Raw genomic sequence first — 22661 nt, 5'->3', positions numbered from 1 at the left:
GTTCTTCATCAAGTATTTTTCTTTCCAAAATCTAATTTCATATTCATGCTTATTGAGCCTAATGATTGAATATGAACAATCACCATGATGCATGAACCCCCAAATTTACTTTATTAATTTATTTGGTTGATACATATATATCTGTCGTATATATTTGTTCATGTTTTTGGATTTGATTGACATATATCATGACACATTGACATGTATGATTCCTATTTAATATTACTACAATGCCAGAAGCATTTACCCAATTTATTACCTATACGAAATGCCAGAAGTATTAATGGGCTGTATTAATTTATTTACGTTATGATTTAATAACATATATTGAATTTAATTATGTTATAATTGTGAATATTAAATGAGGCTGAGTCAGAAGCTCAAATCAAGCCCAAAGTCACAATAACAAATCCGAGCCAGAAGCTCAAGCCCAAGTTGCAAGACCAGAACAGAAGCTCACCACATGTTGCATTGCCATGACAAAAGTTATGAATCTTCTCAAACTAGGCTCATCCAGTTGGATGCGATATCTAGGCAAGGTTCAGATGAGGCCGTGTACTTAAGTGAGCCTCGCTCCACCTAAACCTCATCCTTCCTTACCTGGTCGTATTTAATTGGAGTTACCGAAAGGGTTGAGTAATAACTTTTCATTCCTTGGCAGACCAGTTTGAGCCCAGTAGGCCCACTCTCCCTCAGCAGGTCTCACACACCATTTGACTTAAGCATGAAAGCCCGGGTCACAAGCCCGCAGACTAAGCCCGATAGTCTTCACTATCAAGCCCACTCCTTCTTTGGTCCAGCAAAATCAAAAATAAAAGGAAAAATGATTTCATATTGTAAATAGATTCACCATATCTAATGTGTAATTAATTGCCAGAAGCATTTATTCACATAATTGTATGATAATTAATCTGTTATATTACTAGCATGCAATTAATATCTCAATTGATTTGTGATTTTTATTTATCCAAATTTGTGAGATTATTTCAATTTGCTCAATTCAATATTATTGTGTTACTTGTCTAAATTTTCGCACTAGAATATATGTGTAGAAAATGCAGCTACCTAATGAACTAGAAGTTCTAAATGAACCAGTAGTTCATACATAAATCGAACTTGTAGTTTCGATAATGCCATTTAAGAAACTTGAAGTTTCCTTCATAAATTCACCACACATGATAAAAGCAGTAGATTTTACATGTCTAATCCGATTTTTCATACCATGTTATAGAACCTGAAGTTTTCATTACTTGCTTATGGACGATATTACCCAAAGCACTAATATTATTTGTTCCTTTCCTATAAGAAATGTCAAATCTCAACATATTTGACTTTGTTGCTTTGGAGGTTTCCGGAAGAAACTATCTAAGGTGGACTCAAGATGTGAAAATTTATCTGACTACAAAGAAGATGAGATCAACAATCAATACTGACAATGTTGTCACTGAGGCTTTTAAGGCGAGTACCATAATGTTCATAAAGAAACATATAGAGAAAGCACTCCAAGTTGAGTATCCGATGAAGAGGATACACAGACTCTTTGGGTCACTCTGGAAGAGTACTTTAACCACAAAATGACCATTTTCTTGCCTGAAGCAAGACATGATTAGCAAGATATTGAACAAGCCCATCTGCCCAAAAGAATACAAGGAGAGGCACTTTACTAATTCTTAGAATTGATCACTATCTTGTTGCTCACTGAAATGAACAACAACCTCCTGTTGAGGAATGATCATGCCAAGCCCATCGGTACTTAAGCAACACTTTTGCTTGAAGCAAATGATGTTACTCATTGCAAACCTAATCGCGAAAGAGAAATTGCGGCCGTGGAAGGAAAAAAAAAGTCCTATCTTTCGAGACAAGGAAAGAGAGGTGGGCCCATATAACCGCCCCAAAACATGGCCCCATGTTTTAGTGCCCCTGCCCAACAAGCCAAAGTCGAAAAGAACACTGGTTCGGCCCGCTGCCACCAAAATCAACATGATCTTTGTGATCAATGTGGAGGAATTCACTGCTAGTCCCGCACCTGTTGTGCGATAGCCGAAGCAGTAAATGAGTATTACGCCAGTCGCGGAACTCGAAATACCAACTTTATTGAATGGTCATTTTCTATCGATTCCACACTAGAGATCATGGATTTTCAGCCAGTTACTGAACATACCGAGGATTAGAACTCGAAGACATGGGAATAATTGGCCCCTTGTGCCATATCTATTTCATCTTGATGAATGAAACATCTTCGGATTTTGGTGATTTATGTTTTCAATTATTTTGGATTATAGAAATGTGGTTATGTTCGAATATATTTAATTCAATAAACTCATTTATACATGTGATCCATTGAATTAAATTTATGAATAGGCATGTCTTGTGGGGAAGTTTGTTGTCTGGTTAAAAGTGCTATTACGCACACCATACTCCCAGATCGGAGATATTTTTCAAACATATGTCTATTCATACCTCTGTGACAACCGTATCAGGCCAATCCAACCTGATAGAGGGTTATGGCAAAACCCACTGTATGTTGTCCAATGGTACTGAACCTACCATTAATGAGGCCTTATAATCTCCACGTGCCAGAAGAATGTTATTGAGTATTAAGGATATTCGAACCAACAGTTACCACGTTGAAACCACTGAGAAAAATGAGTGTAATATCTTTGCATAACCTCCAAGTGTGTGGCCAGAAGCGTACATTGGAGAAAATTGAAATCTGTTAGCTAGAAGCTAACTAATTCAAGCAACTACTTGCTATGGCATGACCGTTTGGGACACACAGGTCAAAGTATGATGCACCGTATCCTCAACTCATCGCAGGTGCATCCCATTCTGAATAACGGTCTTGTATATAATGACACACTATGCCATACTCGTTAAAAATATTTAATACTAGACCATCATATGCAAAGACTAGTACATACCCCACTATTTTTCTGCACAGAATGCAAGGGAAATTTGTGGACATATATATCCAACCACCATGTGGACTAGTTAAATGTTAATGGTTTTGGTTGATGTATCGACAAAGTGATCACATGTTACACTATTGTCCACAAGAAAACGCCACTTTTGCTAAACTCTCACCCAGATCATGAAATTGAGGGTTCACCACTCGGATTATCCCATAAAGTCTATAAGACTTGATAATACCGGAGAGTTTACATTGAAGTCTTTTGATGATTATTGCATATCCTTTGGGGTTGATGCTGAATATACAGTTCCCTATGTTCACACCCAAGATGGTCTCGCAAATAGAATCTTGGTAATGCGCACCAAGCTTCTAATTTCTGCATGGGGCTATGCAATATTGCATGCACCTATGCTGGTCCTGTTTAGGCCCACTGCTACCAACCTTACTCCGCGTTACAGCTGGTGACTGGGTACGAACCTGATGTTTCGCACTTAAGCGCATTTGGGTATGCAGTCCTCGTGCTAATTGTGTCGTCACAACGTATAAAATTGGGTTTTCAACAAAAGATGGGTATACATGTCGATTATGAGTCCCATCCATTATGTGCTCTTTAGAGCCCTTGACAGGCGATCTCTTTACCGCTTAATTTGCGGATTGTCACTTTGATGAGATAATCTTCCCGCCGTTAGGGGGAGATAAGAACGTCACCGTTCCTGATGAACGGCGTGAATTAACATGGAATGTCCCCACAATGTCTCATCTTGATCCCCAAACCGCACCAAAATAGTGAAGTGCGGACAATTCTAGATCTATAGAGTATAGAATACAATATGCCAGACACTTTATCTGATCTAGCAAAAGTGACGAGATCATATATACCTGCTGCAAATGTGCCTACAAGGATAGAAGTCCCTGTAGGATGTGTAGTCCCATATGGACAAGGTACGACCATGGCGGCTAACCAGTCATATGTCCTTGCCAACAAGCGAGGTAGACCATTAGGTTCGAAGGATTCTTATCCCCAGAAGAGGGTAAACTTGGCACAAACGAATCCTCTTGACATCGCTATCTCAAACTGATTCATCTCATGAGATAAATCCGGATTATGGGTACGTCCTAGAAGAGACCATGTTGGGGGATGCTCCAACATTTGAATCCATTCTCAAGAATAGAGAAATCTCGGTAAATTTAGTGAGATTTGGAATCGGATTGAGATTATCATCGATGATATATTAGTATTTGCGGTAGCCACCGAAATTATAATAAGCGATGACCTCGAACCTTGCTTTGTTGATCAAAATCAACGAAGAGACGACTGGCCAAAAAGGAAATAAGAAATCCAGGTCAAATTAGATTCCTTGACAAAGAGAAAGGTGTTTTGGACCTGTTGTTCCTACACCTCCCCATGTTAAACCTGTAGGATTTAAATGAGTATTTGTAAGGAAGCGTAATGAGAAAAACGAGATTGTGATACACAAGGCTCGTCTAGTGGCGCAAGAATTTTCTCAACGCCTTGTGATTGATTACGAGGAGGCATATTCTCCCGTAATGGACGTCATAACGTTCCGCTACCTTATCAGTTTGGTAGTTTCCGAAAAACTGAATATGGAATGTGGTCACAGCTTATCTCTATGGGGATCACGATATAGAGATATACATAAAAGTTCCTGAAGGACTTAATATACCTGATGCAAATAGTTCTAGACCACGGAACACGCTCTTCATTAGTTTTGAGGCGTTCACTTTATGGATTGAAACAATCCAGACGGAAGTGGTTTAACCGTCTAAGTGAATATTTAATCGGGATGGGATATGTGAATAATAAACTATGTCCATGCGTGTTTATTAAGGAAACAAGTTCCTAGTTTGGAATTGTGGCGGTCTATGTCAATGACATGAATTTGATTGATACTCCTGAAGAGATCAAGGAAACCGTAAAGCACCTGAAGTTGGAATTTGAGATGAAAGGCCTTGGGAGAACAAATTATTGTCTCGACCTGGAGCCCGAGCACAGTGTAGATGAAATTTTGGTCCATCAACCAAATTACATCCAGAAGATGTTAAGATTCTTTAATGAGGATAAAAGCAAGCACACCCACGGTCGTCTGAAGTCTAGAGAGAATCGTATTGTCCTGCAGATGATAACGAAGAGATATTGGTGCCAGAAGTCCCATATCTAAGTGCAATAGGCGCATTATTGTACTTGGCTTAATGCCCTAGATAGGACATCTCATTCAATGTGAACTTGTTAGCTAGATATAGCTATACGCCAACACGCCACCACTGGAATGGCATAAAAGACATTTTTCGCTACCTTAGAGGTACGGCGGATATGGGCTTATTCTATCCCTATGCATCAAGGAATGGATCAAACCCCCTTGATCCTCAGAATGATGCTTGCCTTGTTGGATATGCTGATGCAGGTTATCTATTAGACCCGCACAAGGCACATTCCCAAACTGGTTATGTCTTTACCATTGGGAATACTGCAATTTCTTGGAGGTCTACAAAACAGACTCTTGTTACTACCTCTTCGAATCATGGTGAGATTCTAGCTTTTCACGAAGCAGTACGTGAATGTATATGGTTGAGAGCCATCACAAAGCATGTTCGAAGCACATGTGGACTGTATTCCACCACTGATGAACCAACCACTATTGTCACGCCCCGAATTTTGAATAACAAATTCAAATCCGAAACATGAATTTAACAACTTAATCAAATAAACGTTCTGAATTTTTTTCTCAGAACAAACACACCACTCGCCATTCAAATATAAAATCTCGAAGACCTCGAGTTTATTATTACAAATTCACTCTCACAAGTAAAATTGTAAAGCTCTAAATGAGCATAACAAACCTCACAATAGAAAATCAGAATAACACACTTGCAGCTACTCTACGCAGCTCGATCACCTTCCTGATTCTCCTGACCTGTAGTAGTACCCGCTACACAGTTTGAATAGTGTACCGGGATTGCAACAACACAAAACCCGGTAAGCTTTTGACAGCTCGTATGAGTAAACAAGAATGAACTGTTGATTTATTAAAATACATTTCCTTTAACTCAAGTATAGAAATGTAGAAACATCACAATCACAACGACCACCACAAAACCACTTCACTTTCTCACTCTCATATAGATATATATACACTTATGAGTCACTCCCCGTTACCCTCATAAGATTACTCAACATTTGGCAGATAGACTAGAGCTCTAACTGATCGTAACCACCGGCCCGGCGCGAGAGCGTGGTTCACGATTTAATACTATTAGTAACCACCGGCCCGGTACGAGAGCGTGATTCATTAATAGATGCCATGGTCACCCCGTGACCTATTGATCTCCACAGATCAATATATCTCAACAACTCAACAATTTACTGTTTCTCAAACAATAAAACTCAACACCTCACTATATGGTTTCCTCAACAAAAATCCATCAATACATATATATTTTTCATGTAAATAATATATGTACATAGACATTCGCACAGGAATGTCTATTAATATCAACTATAGATCTCGTACAATAAAGCAATAAATTCCTTTTTATACACAAAATCATTTTCTTACCTGTGAGCCGTAGCCCTATGAACCGTAGTCGATTGAGTTCATATTTTTCCAAAACAATTATTTAATTCAAACAATTTCCACAATTAAACACAAATATTTTCACATAATTACGACCAAAAAATAAAGTAATTAAATTTATTCGGTTTGTAATATGAACCACGTGAGGTTTACTCACCTCGATATTCCCGTTGCGTCTTCAATTTAACACAATACACACCGAAACCGCTCACCCAAGGAAGACCGTCAATCACCTAATCAAACATGACCTTAACTTAGCCAATAACTCAAAAACATACGCAAACGACAATCCAACGGTCGGATCGAAATTAAATGATGATCCAACGGTCGGATCCTCACGGATCGCCTTTAGGATCATCCTCCAAAAATTATACGAAGATCCAACGGTCGGATCTTCGCCCATGACCACACAAAGCCACTCGGACAGTCATAAGATCAACATATCAAAACTACAAGTCCATCGGACGGTCCGATCTTCACAGATCACAAATCGAACGATTGAAATCGATCGAAATCGTAAAATTCATAACTTAATCATACGATATACAAAAATTGCATATAATATATCGAAATGATCGTATTGAAATGTAGAATCTAAAAATGTAAGGAAATCACATTTTTGACCCCCAGAGGTGGCCGGAAATGGCCGCCGGAGTTAGGGGCAGAGCCGCCGCCGACCACCGCCGATGGTGTCGGGGCCAGGCTGCTCCTCTTCATCTCATCAAGCCCAACCACTTTTCTAACTAGCATGAAGTCTGAAAATGAACGGAAGTGGTCGAAAATTACCTAGAACAACTGAACTTGGCCGGAAATGTTCCAGAAACCGGCGAGAATTGCAGAAACCGGCGAGCTATGATTTCGACGTAAAAAATTCAATATCAGGCCTCGATTCCTTCTGGATAGTTGTTAATAACCTCAAGGAGAACTCACTGGTTCAAGAATCATTCAAAACGATGCTCTACAGCTCGAGATATCTTGATCGAAAGTCTCGGTGGCCGGAAAAATTCCAGAATTCGGCGAGCTTGAGTTTCGGCGTAAAAACTTCAATCTCAGGCCTCGATCCCTTCTGAAAAGTTGTTCAGGTCCTCACTCTGAGTTCACCAGTCCAAGAAACACTCAAAAAGACGTCCTGTAGTTCGAGATATTTGGATCCTTTGCTCCGTTTTGATCCGATCGGGGTTGAACTCCAGCTGCCTCCAGAGACAGCGCCGCCGTGCAAGGGTGCTTCTGGGAGTTTCAGAAGGTTGAGACGAACCTGAGGATGGAGTTTGGGAAGGTTTTGTGACCGGTAGCTCGAGCTACCAAGCTTGGAACCAAATCGGGGCTGGACGAACCCGGTCTCTTCGCCGCCGCTTCCAGCTGTGCCGTGACCCAAGACCGCAGCAGGTAGCTTCGCAAGGCTGAGACGAAGCCACTGGAGGTTGTCCGGCGTCGATTGATGGCCGGTGGAGGAAGGAAAAGAACGGAGAGCGTTTGCTCTGTTTTTGTGTTTTCGGACGAGAGAGAGAGAGAGAGAGAGAGCCTTTGCTCTGTTTTTGTTTTTGGTGTCGGTCGATCGAGGGTGTCGGCCGATGATTAAACAATCTCAAGCAGCCCTACTAATTAAACATAATCATGAAATGTAAAGCAGTGAAATCATGAAAAGTAAAGCAATGCCATAATTATGTTTTTGCTTTGATTAAAGAAAACAACCGGGTATTACAATCCACGAGGATAATGCTTCTTGCATTGAGCAAATGAAGATGGGTTTCATCAAAGGAGACAACACCAAACATATTGCACCGAAGTTCTTCTTCAATTAGCAATAACAGGAGCATCAGAAGATTGAAGTTAAGCAGATTTGATTTGAAGACAATCGTGCAGACCTCTTCACCAAGTCACTACCAAAGTCTACATTCCAGAAGCATGTCAAAGGTATTGGTCTACGTAAACTATCTGAATTACCTAACATGTAATTTTCAGGGGGAGTCAAAATCAGGGGGAGTATCCTGAAGCATACTCATTTGACCATCGTGTACTCTTTTTGTCCTTCGTCCAGGGTTATTTTGTCCCACTGGGTTTTGTTACCTGGCAAGGTTTTGACGAGGCACATCTTTAGCATGGTCAGCCCACTTACTGCATCCAGGAGATGCTTTAATTTGACATATATGCATTTGTTGATCTTTTCCCTTCGACCACGGGTTTCTCCCACTGGGTTTACCGGGCAAGGTTTTGGTGTAGCAACTCTAATGCATCCCTCTCATAGACATACTACCTACTTATGGTGCTGATAAGAAGACTCCACCTATCTCTAAAGCTGTGATACTGCTAATCCACACTCAAGCGCGTTGTGATCTTTTTCTCCTTCGACCAAGGTTGTTTTTTCCCACAGGGTTTTTATTACTTGGCAAGGTTTTTGATGAGACAACTTAGAAGCGCATAACAAGGGCAACACTATTGACATGAAATATCTAAGGGGGAGTGTTGTAAATATTAATGTGGCTATTCATGTAATAGCAATTAGTGTTGCATGATATACGCCAATTAAGATTGATTGGTGATTAACATAATATAATTAGCGATTGATTGATTATAATCAGACGAGTGATTGATGTAATCGTTAAATAGTTATCTTTTGTAAACCTGAGGTATTCTTATATAAACCTCATTGTGAGATGAATAGAATCACTCCATTTCTCATACTTCATTCTTTGTGTCTAAACTATCCCTCTCTCAAATTCTTTTACTATCGTTTTACAACAAATTCTGGTTTATTTCTCGATTTATATGTGACATCCTTGTGCAAGAGTCATGCTAATCTTCTCTGTATCGTTCCAATTTTATTGAATGTCCCCGAAGAGACAACTGCGGCTATTAATGTTTACTTTTATGGATTAGTTTCTACTTGAGGTCAAACTTCTGCTGGTTTTTATTTTTTATATTTTTTATTACAAATCATGCAGGTGAAGTTGTCCTGCCAGGTATCTATTGAAGCTATCTCTTTCAAGTTTCAAGCACCTTTTTCATGAAGCTAATTTTGCAACCGCTTCTTTAGGAAAGTTGGGAAATTAATTCCATCAATACAAATCTATCAAGGGTCCACCAGTTACCTCCAGCATCGTCTTTAGCCAATAGTAAAAAAAAAAAAAAAAATTGGTTTCCTCGCGCTCACCTTCATTCATTCAGAGGATTTTCAATTTGTTTTTTCGATTAACAAATGAAAATTATAACCACAAGTCTTTCGTGAGTTGAACATATAGCCTTCTATTTACGAATAATACCACTAGACTAAATTTTCAAATATTGATCAATATTCTTGATAAAAATAAAAAGTCGCAAGTTTGTTTGCACTTTGCAGCTTTCAGAAACATATAATTTGTTCTGGGCCTGGCTTGGGTTCCAAACAAATCCACAACCACCTCGATTGTTCCACCGAGAAGCTGGAAGCCTACAGAATCAGCCTACCCGTCAATCAAACGGAACAGGCCAATAGATCATTCCAGAACCCCGTCCACGTGGCGCCACCTAACCTCACTCTCTTCCCCCAGGAAACCTTTTTATCTCCACCTCGTCACTCTCTTCTTCTCGGCAAACCCAATATCTCTCGAGTCTCGACTGTCTCTCTAGCCAGCCTATACCAGCTTCTCTCATTTCTGCGATCATTTCAAAACTAAACCCTCTGAGCTTCTTCTATGGCGTGCTCTGCTCAAATCAACGTCCTGGGCACTCCCCCGGGTGCTTCACTCCCAAGGACGCTGTTTTTAGGTCAGAGATTGGGACAAACGGCGCCGTTGCGGGGCTTCGTCACCCTACGATCCAACGGCGCTGCTCGAAGGGCGGGACCGCTCCGCATAGTAAACGAGAAAGTTGTGGGGATCGATTTGGGGACGACTAACTCCGCCGTTGGTGCTATGGAGGGTGGTAAGCCCACCATAGTGACCAATGCTGAGGGCCAGAGAACCACGCCGTCCGTCGTCGCTTACACTAAGAGCGGCGATAGGCTCGTCGGTCAGATCGCAAAACGACAGGCCGTTGTGAACCCGGAGAACACCTTCTTTTCGGTGAAGAGGTTTATTGGGAGGAAGATGTCTGAGGTTGACGAAGAGTCTAAGCAGGTCTCCTACAAGGTTGTTAGGGATGAGAATGGGAATGTTAAGCTTGATTGTCCTGCTATTGGCAAACAGTTCGCCGCCGAAGAAATCTCTGCTCAGGTTTCCCTCTCTTAACCCTGCATCTATTCTCTGCTTTCGCTACTCTTTCTCTTTTGTGTGTGTATGTTACTTTCGATAGGAGAATGCCAATTATTTAGTTTTTCTTAGAGTTTTTTTGTCAATCAATTGGGTTAGGTTGATGGAAATTGGTTTATGGACAAACAATTGTTTTGCCTTGGTTTTGGTTTTATTCACATTTTACTGCTGAACTAGGTTTTGAGAAAGCTTGTGGACGACGCTTCAAAGTTTTTGAATGATAAAGTCACCAAAGCTGTGGTTACTGTGCCTGCTTACTTTAATGATTCTCAAAGAACTGCTACAAAAGATGCTGGCCGTATTGCTGGGTTGGATGTTCTGAGGATCATTAATGAACCTACTGCTGCTTCCCTAGCATATGGTTTTGAAAAGAAGAACAATGAAACTATCTTAGTATTTGACCTTGGAGGTGGTACTTTTGATGTCTCAGGTATGGTGTTTGTTACTGGGACATACGTTTGCCTTTTTGAAAAGAACTGGATATGTTGCCTTTAGTCAATTATGTCACCATGAATCTGCTAGATTATTGGTAGTTTTGTGTGCGCACGGAAATGATTTACCAACTTGTTGTCCTTCTGCTGCAGTGCTGGAGGTCGGTGATGGAGTGTTTGAGGTGCTATCTACTTCTGGAGATACGCATTTGGGTGGTGATGATTTTGATAAGGTAAGTAGTTGCTTTCTTTTTCTTTCTCTCTGTGCTGCGTTTAGTACACTTAGGACCTGTGTGTTATTCAGTTCCCGTGCCATTACATATTATATTTCATCCTTTTGGACTGTTTGCTATGGAGTTTCCTTGCCATTGCTTGCAATGTTTCATTGTTTTGGACTACTTCTGACTTTCTGAGTTTGTAAGAATCCTAAAGCTGTAGTTTTGGACGATTGCGGCTGGAACCAACAGTAAAAAAAGAAAAAAAATATCATATAAGAATGTGTATTGAGGAACCAGTTATAGACTATGGAAACTGTGCTATCTGATGTGGTGATTGTCGCAGTTATCAGATTATTTGGAAATTCCAGTTATCGTATGCATATGATTAGACTAACCAAGTAACCACTGTTTGGTTGGCTGGAGGGGTTGTGCTAATTGGGAAGTCCAAAGACTTAAATCTTTATGAGCCCTTGTCTCATGATTGGTTTAGGCATTGCAAGTAATTGGACAAATGAAGTATGTTGAATGGCTTAGAATGTTTCCAATTGCTACTGCCTAGCAATTGGTTATGCAGAACATATTGAAAGAATACTTTCAAAAGTTCTGCAAACAGAAAACTGTTTTGGCATTGTGATGGAAATTCACTGACCAAAACAAGTTAAAAATGCGACTGAAACTCATTTTTCCTATGAAATAAAAGAAATTTCAATGTTATGTCCAGTTTAGTTACTACAAACTTGGCCTTATCTGTTTTCCTTTGGGTGAAGTGATGCATCAGATCTAATTCTGATTTTGTTATCCAGAGGATTGTGGATTGGCTTGCTGCGGAATTCAAAAGAGATGAAGGAATAGATCTATTGAAGGATAAACAAGCCCTTCAGCGGCTGACAGAGACAGCTGAGAAGGCCAAAATGGAGTTGTCATCTTTAACGCAGACAAATTTAAGGTGTGTTGTGGCTGTATAAGAGATTGATGATTATCTATCTGTGGATACTTTAAAATTTAGGTACTTATGGTGTTTTTTATTTCTAGCAATTTCTCATTTATTATAATTGTTTTGTTGCAGCTTGCCTTTCATTACTGCGACTGCAGATGGCCCCAAGCACATTGAGACAACACTTACAAGGGTCAAGTTTGAGGAGCTGTGCTCTGATCTCCTTGACAGGTAAGAACTGTTAGAAACTTGTAATGAAACTATTGATGTCTGCATTTTGTCATGAAGATCATTCTGTCGCTAATTCATGCTATCCTATTTGATTGTTACTGAACACAGTAGGTTTTGTAGTGCTTTCTTTGCCTCCTTTTCCTTCTCTGCAACCCCTGAAAATTTTGTATCTCAACTAATTGAAGTTATATTATTTCAGACTTAAAACACCAGTTGAAACTTCGTTGAGGGATGCAAAACTCTCCTTTAAAGACCTAGATGAGGTAATACTTGTTGGTGGCTCAACCCGTATACCAGCTGTTCAGGAGCTTGTGAGGAAGTTAACCGGAAAGGAACCAAATGTTACAGTCAATCCTGATGAAGTTGTTGCCCTTGGGGCTGCAGTTCAGGTAGGTCATGATTTCTCTTTACAGTTGCTAACATTATGATTGATATATAATTGCCGTCTTTGGCAACTTGTTTGAGTGCTTTTACAGTTACTGGTTTTATATTCATGTTATAGTTTTGCTACTATGGTTACCTTACTGGTGCTACTTTAATTTACTGGACTCTAGGCTGGTGTATTAGCTGGAGATGTGAGTGACATCGTATTGTTGGATGTGACACCACTGTCACTGGGTTTGGAGACTCTGGGTGGCGTCATGACAAAGATCATCCCAAGAAATACCACTCTCCCTACCTCTAAGTCGGAGGTGTTCTCAACGGCTGCAGATGGGCAGACAAGTGTGGAGATTAATGTCCTTCAAGGGGAGAGAGAATTTGTTAGAGATAACAAATCTCTTGGCAGTTTCCGTTTGGATGGTATCCCGCCTGCACCACGTGGGGTTCCTCAAATTGAAGTAAAGTTTGACATTGATGCCAATGGTATTCTCTCGGTATATGCTGTTGACAAGGGCACTGGCAAAAAGCAGGACATCACCATTACTGGTGCGAGCACATTGCCCAATGATGAGGTATGTTTATGATATGTTACTAGATTGTTTAAAAATTGTTGGCTTTTTCATGTTCAATTTGGAGTAGAACTTTTGGCATGTCGCACTTTCTGGTTCTCTTTATGTTTGAACTGTTGGATTTTGTTTAAGGAAAATGTCTTGAAACATACAGGTACAAAGAATGGTTAATGAAGCAGAGAAGTTTGCAAAGGAGGACAAGGAGAAGAGAGATGCCATTGACACAAAGAACCAGGCAGATTCCGTTGTCTACCAGACTGAGAAGCAGCTGAAGGAACTGGGAGACAAGGTTCCAGCCCCAGTTAAAGAGAAGGTTGAGGCAAAACTCGGAGAACTCAAGGAAGCTATTTCTGGGGGTTCAACCCAAGCTATTAAGGATGCCATGGCTGCTCTCAACCAGGAAGTCATGCAGCTTGGACAGTCCCTTTATAACCAGCCTGGTGCCCCTGGTACAGGCCCAACAGCACCCGGTGCTGAAGCTGGGCCTTCAGAGTCATCATCATCATCCGGCAAGGGACCTGAAGGAGATGTTATCGATGCAGATTTCACCGACAGCAAGTGAGCATATATTTTGGATAGATAGTGGTTTTCTTTTTTGTTTTTCTTGCTTACTAAATGTGTATAATAGGAGAACCGAGATGGGCAGGATCCGATGGGGTAGTTGGGGTTGGTTGGGTTCATTTTTGTTTGGACGAGAATGGGAAATATTGTTGCTAGAAGATAGAGGATTAGTTACTTTACTTGAAATTAAATTAGATGAAGATAGCAAGATGGTGGATTGATTAGTTTGAGCAGCATCCCCGTTTAAATGCTGAACAGTGACGTTAACTGAGGAGTGTGTATCTTGCTTCTACCCAATAATAATCCCTACTCCTTTTGGGCCTTGCCATATAGTTTACCTCGTCTTTTTTTTTTTTTTTTTTTTTTTTAAAGCTGATTCTTATGGTCTTTTTTCCTTTTTACTATCAAAGATCAAAATTGATCAGTGGTATTAACAGACATGGCTCATAAGTAGAGAAACAGAAAGGAAAAATTGTAAAATTCATCGAGTTGAGAGAAACTAGAGGTGCCTGATGAAGAAATCTGAAATCAAATCATTAGCTCCCTAGCTAACGTTGTCGTGGACTTGTTGGAAGACTCTCAGCTCTATCAACCCCGTTGTAGCCATATGGATCATCACAATAATCGTTGACTCCTCCTGCATTTGGTCTTTGGTTTTGTTGTCTCGGGCTACTGCAACCCGAATTATGACGAGACTGACCCATCAAGCTCCTCACGCTCCCTGACTCGGATCTTCCCCTGGGAGACATATGGGGCGGGGTGGGACTGCCTAGACCACCTCTACTGTGGTTGTGGGGGTGCGAGTTTCTTGATAGGCTTCTAGACATTTGGTAGTGGCCACTTTGGGGTTGTTGGTAATGGTATCCACCACCACCACCACCACCCTGGTGGTGACGGTGAGCAAAGTTTAGGTTGTGGTATTGTTGAAGATTAAGATTACCAGAAAGGCTGGGAGAGCTCTGCACTTTATGCATAACAGGAGGAAGCGAAAATCTACTGGCTTGTAATATTTGGTTAGCTTCTTGTACCACCATAAAATGGTGTTCGGGCGATCCTGACTTGGGGGAAGAACAAGCAGAGGAAAAGCTAGCAAGGGGGCTGTAGCTGGCTATGGGGCTGCTGCAATTCCCAATGCTGCTGGTGCTGGCGATGTGAGGGCTGCCTATGATTGAGGGTGGCTGTTGTTTCGATGAACGGACTATGCCATTGATGGCGTCTATGTAACGCTGCTCTAGCTCCAATGAGTGGCTGCTGTTTTCTATCATGATTGGCTTGGATGGAAACAAGAAGGTCCTTAGCCTAGGACTCATGCCTTGGTTTTCTTGTCTATCATATTCGTCCAGCATGTGCTTTACATCTTCATCGCTTCGAACAGAGACCAAGGCATCCAGATCTTCAGGGATTAACTGGTACTTCAACACCATGTCCCCATCAACTACTGCACTCAATTTCTTCATCAATTCTGCAATGTCATCATCATCATCATCATACATTGTATATATAGGGAAACAACTTAACCGTGCATGCATGCATGAATTTATGTACCAGAAAAAGTTGCGTCGCGGGACAAGGCAACGACACGAGTCTCGCCACCAACATACTTTAGGATGCGGTCGGAAGGTCTAGGTAGGATTTTCCCGCCATAGCTGCACAGCAACTTGATCCTATCCCTGTTCTTCTTCGGCGATCCCAAACCCGACGACGCGTTGTCTTGCCCACCCCCGCCACCAACTTCACACGCCATTTTTCATCTCAAACCACTTCAAAATAATCTACATACAAATCCCCTCCCCTCTTCTTCCTCTTTGGCTCCAGAATCACCCTCCTCTACGTAAAAATCGTACAATCACAATTGCCGGCGAACAAAAATATCTAATGCAGATAACTAATTAATATTTTAGTCTATCTATCTCCAAATGTTTAAATATTTAGCAAACAATGAACAGGGTATGTTGTTGGTACCAACGGACGAGGAGGCGCAGTTGAAGAAGAGAGGAGGAGAGAATTGAATCGGGAGTCACTTGCAAAGTTCTTTTCTTTTTCGATTAGTGAGGAAAGAATCCAAAAATAGCGGAGTAGTTTGGTTTGCTGTTTCTACGGATTTCCCTGAATCTCTCTCTTTCATTTATTACAATTTTTGTGCTAATCTAACTGTAACAAAATATATTTTATTTTAAAACTTTACAAGTCTAGCTTTTGAAGGAGAGCGAGAACAGGAAATACCCTAGCCGTATTTGCACTCGTCCGGCGGCCCTCCGCCTAGGCGTCGTCTTTGACCTCGTCGGCGCGTTGTGGGTGCAGCCGGACGGGTCTGATTGTCCGTCCATCGGGGACGGGTCAAAGGTGAGTTGTTCGGCTCTCAATCAGAGTGGATCCGATCTGGATCGCTGGGATTTGAGAGACGTGGCTGAGGAGATCGTGTCTGATGGCGAGCGGTGGTCTGGTGCTGCTGTCGCGGGGCTGGCCGGAAGTCGCTGGTTTGGGAGCACGGTCGGGATCGAGCGCAGTCAATAGCATAGGGACGATGGATGACCGGCTCTGGGTTGGATCGATGGGTGACCCCAGATCTGATCTGGGTAGAAAGATGGTCAGAAGCCTCGGTTCGGAGGCTGGTGGAGTGCTGATGACGGCGGCGACCCGAAATAGGTGGAGGTGCGACGGAGGTGTCAGGATATCGACGGTGACTACAACAGTATTGGGCCGGGCTTGTCCTGTTGGCTCTGATCCTCTAGCTATATGGGCTTGGGCTTGGGCTCAGTTTCTGGGCCCTGCCATAGGTCTAAGTTTATTTTATGTTTTAGTTTATTTATGTTGGTTAGCTATATGTCGCTTTATGCGAGCAATAAATCCCTACATTGTTTGTGTGGGACTAATCGGGTCTTGTGCATGTGTATGCACTCTACGTGCCTTGTCTGCTCTAGGTCGGCGGCGAGTTATTTGCTTCGTCAAATGGGCGCTGCCGCCTAGTGGCAGGGTGAGACTAAGTGTCGTCGGATTTCTTTTTCGGCGGCAACATAGGAGGAAAGCTGTGCTAAAGCTGGTAATTATGCTATGTTGTAATCGGGTTACATATCGAGTTATCTTTCCGTTATGTCACTGCTATGTTAAAGCAAATGGAGTAGCTAATTGTGCACTCTTTGCTAGTTGGTGCTTCTTCGAATACATGTCATATGTAGAGATTCCTGATATTATTTCAGGACATACTTTAGATGCTTATTGTATAATCAGGGGTTTAGGCTTAATGTCCCCCCCTTGTATTCGACAGTTTCATTAATCGAGACTTGAGGGCAGCCGCACCAGCCCTTTATTCAAAAAAAAAATATATATTTTATTTTTGAGTACTAAAAAAAACTACAAAACAAAACCACTAGAACATTACCTTCCCAGCTGATTCAAATGGAATGTTGGGGACACAGATAAGAAGAGACAATTAAACCAGACTAAGGTATTCCTATCATCATGGCCAGCTAGATGATCAGCTACAAAGCTTGCTTCCCTATATATATGTCTAAAATAGATAGAAGAAAATTGAAGGGACATGCGTGGTCTTAATATCAGCTACAAGAGCTTGGATTCGCCGAGGAATATCCATCTTGCCCACAATAGTCAAGCATTTCTTTTTAATGGTGATGTTTCTATGGTGAAAATTAGGTGCGCTACATTGTACTATTCTTTTTATATATATAATTATATAGTTAGATAATTTTGTTCGACTACTTTAGCGGCAGCTAGTGCTTTTCTGTATATCAGCTGGTTGAAGAGTTGAAGAATGCTGCTGCTTCATATAAATGACATCTTTACCTCTCAACTTCACACCGACAACTATATGCGTTCCAAATGTTTCTATAAACCTAGAATGAAGATTCACATCAAAGACACAAGCTTGAGTACATTGTTAGATCGAAAACAAAAGAGAATGAATCATGGCATTCAGTTGACCAACACACATCATAACTTCTATCGCTATCCGCATGACTTCTTTTTTTATAATCCTTACTAGCATATTTAAAAAATAAAGTAGTATTTTTTTTTGGACAATACTACGCTAACCAGCTATGGTTGGCCCAGGCTGACTATATCCAATAACAAGAGAACATAGTTAGCCTGTGCATCATTGTTTCAGAATTCTACTCTGTTCTTGCTTGTAAGCAAATGAGAGGTATCAAGCGTCACTTTTCATGTAAGAAAAATGGTTAAAACCACATTTTCATCAACACTATTATTCTTAGACAAAGACATAGGCTTTTCTTTATGATAAGAGAGATGGATTGCTACTTGAACTACTAACAGAGATTGTTAATTAAACTACTAATACTGCATATATCACATAGTAGAGTCATATTACACATAGCAACACAGGAATATATAAAACACTTATATAATCGTATCACTCAGATCATGAACTTGCTGCCAGTATTTCAGCAGTGATACACAAATTGCAAAACAAAATTGAACCATCACAATTAAACAGTTTGAAAAAGAGCATGCCTACTCAATTACTCAATAAAATTGAACATCCACACACCCAAAAAGCTATACAGATTACTACAACATTCCTACTGAGTATAACAACCAAAACTCCAAGATTGAACAAGAAGTCAAATTTCAACTCAGCATTGATACATAAATTGCAAAACAAAATCGAACCATCACAAAACAAACATTGAATTCTACACTGAAAGTAGACTGATTTTTTCTTCAATGGATCAACCCATATGATGAGGTACAACAAGAACTAATCATCATAATCAAACAGAGGCACAGCTACTCCATCAGAGAAGGCGAATTCCAGCGAGTGCTCCGATACTCCATCGAGTCTCGAAGAGAAAATGAAATCCAGTACCCAATCCAAAAGGGTAAAACAAGACTACTTTTTGTCGCTTCGTTGATCCTCATCGCTTTCCTATGAAATTTACTGAAAAATGCAGAAGGGGTTAGAGTTTGGAAGAAAAGGGAAAGCTTGGATCACTTTCCCTTCTACTTTCCCTTCATTAATTGCACATTAATTACATATTTTAAATATTATTTTAAGGGAAAATTTTGCAAACAGTGCATCAAGTAAATGCCACTAATAATTCTTATACATAAAGTTCCAAACCAATCATTTCGGTACACGAAATCTGAAACTCGACCCACTATCAGTACACGACGTCAATGACGCTGTTAATTTGACACCAAAATGTCTATTATGCCCTCAGTTTTTTTTTTTCTTCTTTTTTTTTCCTTCGTTTTTATCTCTTTCTTCTTCCTTCTTCTGCCTCTACGAAACCCACCTCTGTTCTTCATGTGAGAAGAAGCCCGAGCTCACCCACTTTGAAACCCACCTCTGTTATTTAGTTTTCCTTTCTTTCTTTCTGATTTTTCTTCATCTATTCGATTCCTCCTTCCTTAGATCCCTCTCTCTCTCTGTTTCTTGCTGTGGATCCGGAAGAAGGAAGAAGAAAGAGATAAAAACGAAGGAAAAAAAAAACAGAAAAAAAAAATTATTAAAAAAAAAAACTGAGGGCATAATAGACATTTTGGTGTCAAATTAACGGCGTCATTGACGTCGTGTACTAATAGTGGGTCTAGTTTCAGATTTTGGTACTAATAGTGGGTTTGAAACTTTATGTATAAGAATTATTAGTGGCCTTTACTTGGTGTACTGTTTGTGAAATTTTCCCTTATTTTGAAAGATTATTATTACCAATTTATCCAAGAAAATTTTGAATCTTAAAGTGTTTTAATATTAAGGATACTATTGGAAATTTGATGTTGCTTACTTTCCTATTCATGCACAAACCAAACATTGGAAAGGAAAGTAAAATACATTTTCATATTACTTTTCTGACATTCCCAAACATTGGAAGGGAAACTAGTGGGAAATTTAGTTTCCCATGCTCATGGGAAAGGCCAAGGAACCAATTTTCTTTCTGCAAACCAAACGAGGCCTAAGTGTTTCAACAACTTTAAAAAAAAAAAAAAAAAAACTTGTTATTGATATTGGTTAGCGAAGTAGTGTCCATTTTTTTTTGTTTTAGGGAAAAAAAACATATTAAACACTAGTGAAAATGTCATTCTAGCGAATTGGCACAAGATTACTGTCAACATCTCTCTCTCTCTCTCTCTCTCTCTCTATCCGCAATCGAAGTCTGCAACCTCATCCACGTACGACCTTGTGCTTCTTCTCTCCCTTCCGCTTGTCATCATTCGATTGCGGCAATCTCATCCATGTACGGCCTCGTGCTTCTTCTCTCCTTTCGTCTCCTACATCTTCGTCTTCAAAGCTCTCGACATCTAGATCCTCATCTTCATCTCTTTGCTGACCTCAAAGTTCGTGACATCAAGCGTGCCTCACACGCAGTTGATGAATGTGAGGGTTGAGAGCTTCGTGGTGTTTGACAAATGCAAGAGTCAGAGCCAACTTTCTCAGTCGATACTCCGCCAAAAAAAACCAAGACGCACTTGCTTAAGTCGGCAATCTCAACCCTTAAGTTCTCTTTCTCTTTCTTCTACTTGTAGTTTCTTGATTTGCTGGGCCATGGAGTATGAAGTAGCGGAAGGAGTGGAAAAGAGGCTGATGATGATTGTATTTGAGTGACAGTAGCTGCTGTTTAGCAACATCTTTTGTTATTCATAAGCAGTTTTGACAGTAGCATTTTCTTTTATCTCAATATGCCTTCTCCTTTTGTCACTTTACTTCCAACATCATGTATGAGCCTTTGGAGTTTTTCAAAACTACAAGAAAGAAAAATAGGGAAAAATTTTAGACAACAAAAAAGAATTGCCAAGATCTCAAAAACTAACGTCAAAAATGTTGTTGAAATATAAAGTTACTGCCATACATCCTAAACAAGTATTGGTAATGAATATGAAAGCTACTAGCAAATAACACAAAATCTATTACCAAACATAAAAACAGCTACTGTCAAAACTGCTTACCAAACATAAAACCTGTTGTCGAACATCCTAAATTGCCAATGATTGAAAAAGCTACTTCTATATGAAAGCTACTACTAGACAAAGCTACTCTTAAAATCTAAGTGCGAAGGAGGCATCAATGGGAGTAAAGATAGTGAAGGACGCGCGTTGGGAGGTAACGTGAGGAACTTGTACTAGGGGTCAGATGTAATGACCTGGATTTTTGTGTTAATTTCTCGTATTTTTCATGAAATTAATAAAAGTCCCAGTTGGTACAAATTATGGTTTCGATGCCTTGTTCTTATTATTAATCGTGAAATAGAAATTATTTCGGACAATTATTCGCTCGGAATGCTTCGATTCAAGGGTTGACTTTTTATACGTTAGGATTCTGTGAAAACTTACTTCACAAAAGCCGTAGAGCGCGACGATACGAGTTCATGGACATGCGGAATACAAAAATCGGAGTTCATATGAAGAAGTTATGGCCAATGGAAAAAGTTTCCATTTTTGTGTAAAGGGAAAAATTTCAGGAAAATTGCAAAAAAGCCCTAGTTTCCAAAAAAGGAAACCCGAGCTCTCTTCTCTCTCCTCGCGACGAAAACCACCTTCGATTTTCGTCCAGTCATAACTCCGCAGTCCGGCCACCTTGGCTGCGCTACCTATCCCAATAGCTTCGTCTCTCCTCCTTCAAGTCTGTGGTAGCCTTGTTGCACGATTTGAGCTGTAGAAGGGACAGCACGGCAGAGAAGATTGGTGGCAGCGCTGCTTCGGGGCATCGTCGGAACTCTTGATTCCGGCCACCTCCGACGATGATTCTTGAAGGCTTTTGAAGCCTAGGAGACGTAGATGCTTCCCTCCAAGCAGCTTGCAACGATTTGAAGTGTAGAGGTCGAATTGAGAATTTGAAATTCTAGGGTTTCGATCGGCCCCTTTTCTTTTGAGGTAAATTCCGGGCAAATGGCTTACAATCTGACTCAGTGTAGTTGTGAAAGTTGATGTACATGTTGTGGGGAAGATTTTGGCATAGGCATCATGACCCAATTTGGGGGTTGTGTTGAGTCACAAATTACTTATGCAATTGTGCCCCATAACTATGAAAATTGATTTGTCTTCCATGCTATTTTGCCCTTTTTAATCCATTTCCTTTTATTTGTAGGAAACCATGCATTGAGAATAAAATGACTTGAGGCTTGAAATGCAGAGATTTGAATCTAGGAGAAGAAAACACGGAGATTGGAAGAAAATTGCAAATAGACTTTTCCGGCGATTTTTTTGGCGACTTTTCCGGTGAACTTTTCTGACAAGCCGCCACTCATGGAGAATCTTTTGTGCAGCAAAGGAGGACCATGGTTGTGAGAATCTCCCATGACTTGAAATTCAAATATCTCCCTACACCTTGTCCTTTTGTCACCTTGCCAATTTGGGACGATTTGGGGATGTAAGAGCATCTCTTGCACATCTTAGGACCAAGAGGACATACATAGCTAAGAAAAGAGAGGCCAAAGACTCGATCTTAATCATTCTTGACTCCATTCCGTCATCTTCATCAAAGTCAAGACCCATTTTCTCTCTAGAGAAGACATCACCATTTCCACCACAAAAACCACCATTTTCCATTGCTACAACCTCTATTTCCACCACTACTCAGCGCCACAACTCACCTTAGAGATTCTAAATTTCACCATTCATACCAATATCAAGAG

The 22661-nt window shown here is 40.5% G+C and overlaps 2 protein-coding genes and 1 non-coding gene across 3 annotated transcripts; 1 reads left to right on the top strand and 2 right to left on the bottom strand.

The window, feature by feature from the left end:
* Positions 1–9243: 9243 nt before the first annotated feature.
* Positions 9244–9346, bottom strand: LOC133707619 (U6 spliceosomal RNA). Its single transcript, XR_009845231.1, has one exon. It is a non-coding gene; the product is annotated as a U6 spliceosomal RNA (small nuclear RNA).
* A 564-nt stretch (positions 9347–9910) lies between these two features.
* On the top strand, positions 9911–14385 carry LOC133742960 (stromal 70 kDa heat shock-related protein, chloroplastic-like). Its single transcript, XM_062170686.1, has 8 exons — positions 9911–10694; positions 10908–11160; positions 11315–11394; positions 12183–12325; positions 12446–12544; positions 12744–12933; positions 13099–13497; positions 13649–14385. Exons 1-8 carry the CDS (start codon positions 10176–10178, stop codon positions 14054–14056), a joined length of 2091 nt encoding a protein of 696 aa, XP_062026670.1. The 5' UTR covers positions 9911–10175; the 3' UTR covers positions 14057–14385.
* On the bottom strand, positions 14078–17223 carry LOC133742961 (uncharacterized). The gene is made up of 2 exons (XM_062170688.1): positions 15601–17223; positions 14078–15517 (listed from the first exon to the last, which is right to left on the bottom strand). The coding sequence occupies exons 1-2, from the start codon at positions 15797–15799 to the stop codon at positions 14604–14606; spliced, it is 1113 nt and encodes a 370-aa protein (XP_062026672.1). The 5' UTR covers positions 15800–17223; the 3' UTR covers positions 14078–14603.
* Positions 17224–22661: the final 5438 nt, after the last annotated feature.

Source organism: Rosa rugosa, chromosome 4 (assembly GCF_958449725.1).
Source record: "Rosa rugosa chromosome 4, drRosRugo1.1, whole genome shotgun sequence".
NCBI classification, from domain to species: Eukaryota; Viridiplantae; Streptophyta; class Magnoliopsida; order Rosales; family Rosaceae; genus Rosa; species Rosa rugosa.
Note: the sequence above shows the minus strand (reverse complement) of the source record. Positions and strands in the feature narration are given on the sequence as shown.

Bases quoted from the DNA above. Each gene is read 5' to 3' on its own strand.
- LOC133742960 (XM_062170686.1), top strand. From the start codon at position 10,176: ATGGCGTGCTCTGCTCAAATCAACGTCCTGGGCACTCCCCCGGGTGCT. The intron at 12,545-12,743 runs GTAAGAACTGTT...ATATTATTTCAG, and splicing joins TGCTCTGATCTCCTTGACAG to ACTTAAAACACCAGTTGAAA. The intron at 13,498-13,648 runs GTATGTTTATGA...TGAAACATACAG, and splicing joins GCACATTGCCCAATGATGAG to GTACAAAGAATGGTTAATGA.
- LOC133742961 (XM_062170688.1), bottom strand. From the start codon at position 15,799: ATGGCGTGTGAAGTTGGTGGCGGGGGTGGGCAAGACAACGCGTCGTCG. The intron at 15,518-15,600 runs GTACATAAATTC...ATGACATTGCAG, and splicing joins CCGCGACGCAACTTTTTCTG to AATTGATGAAGAAATTGAGT.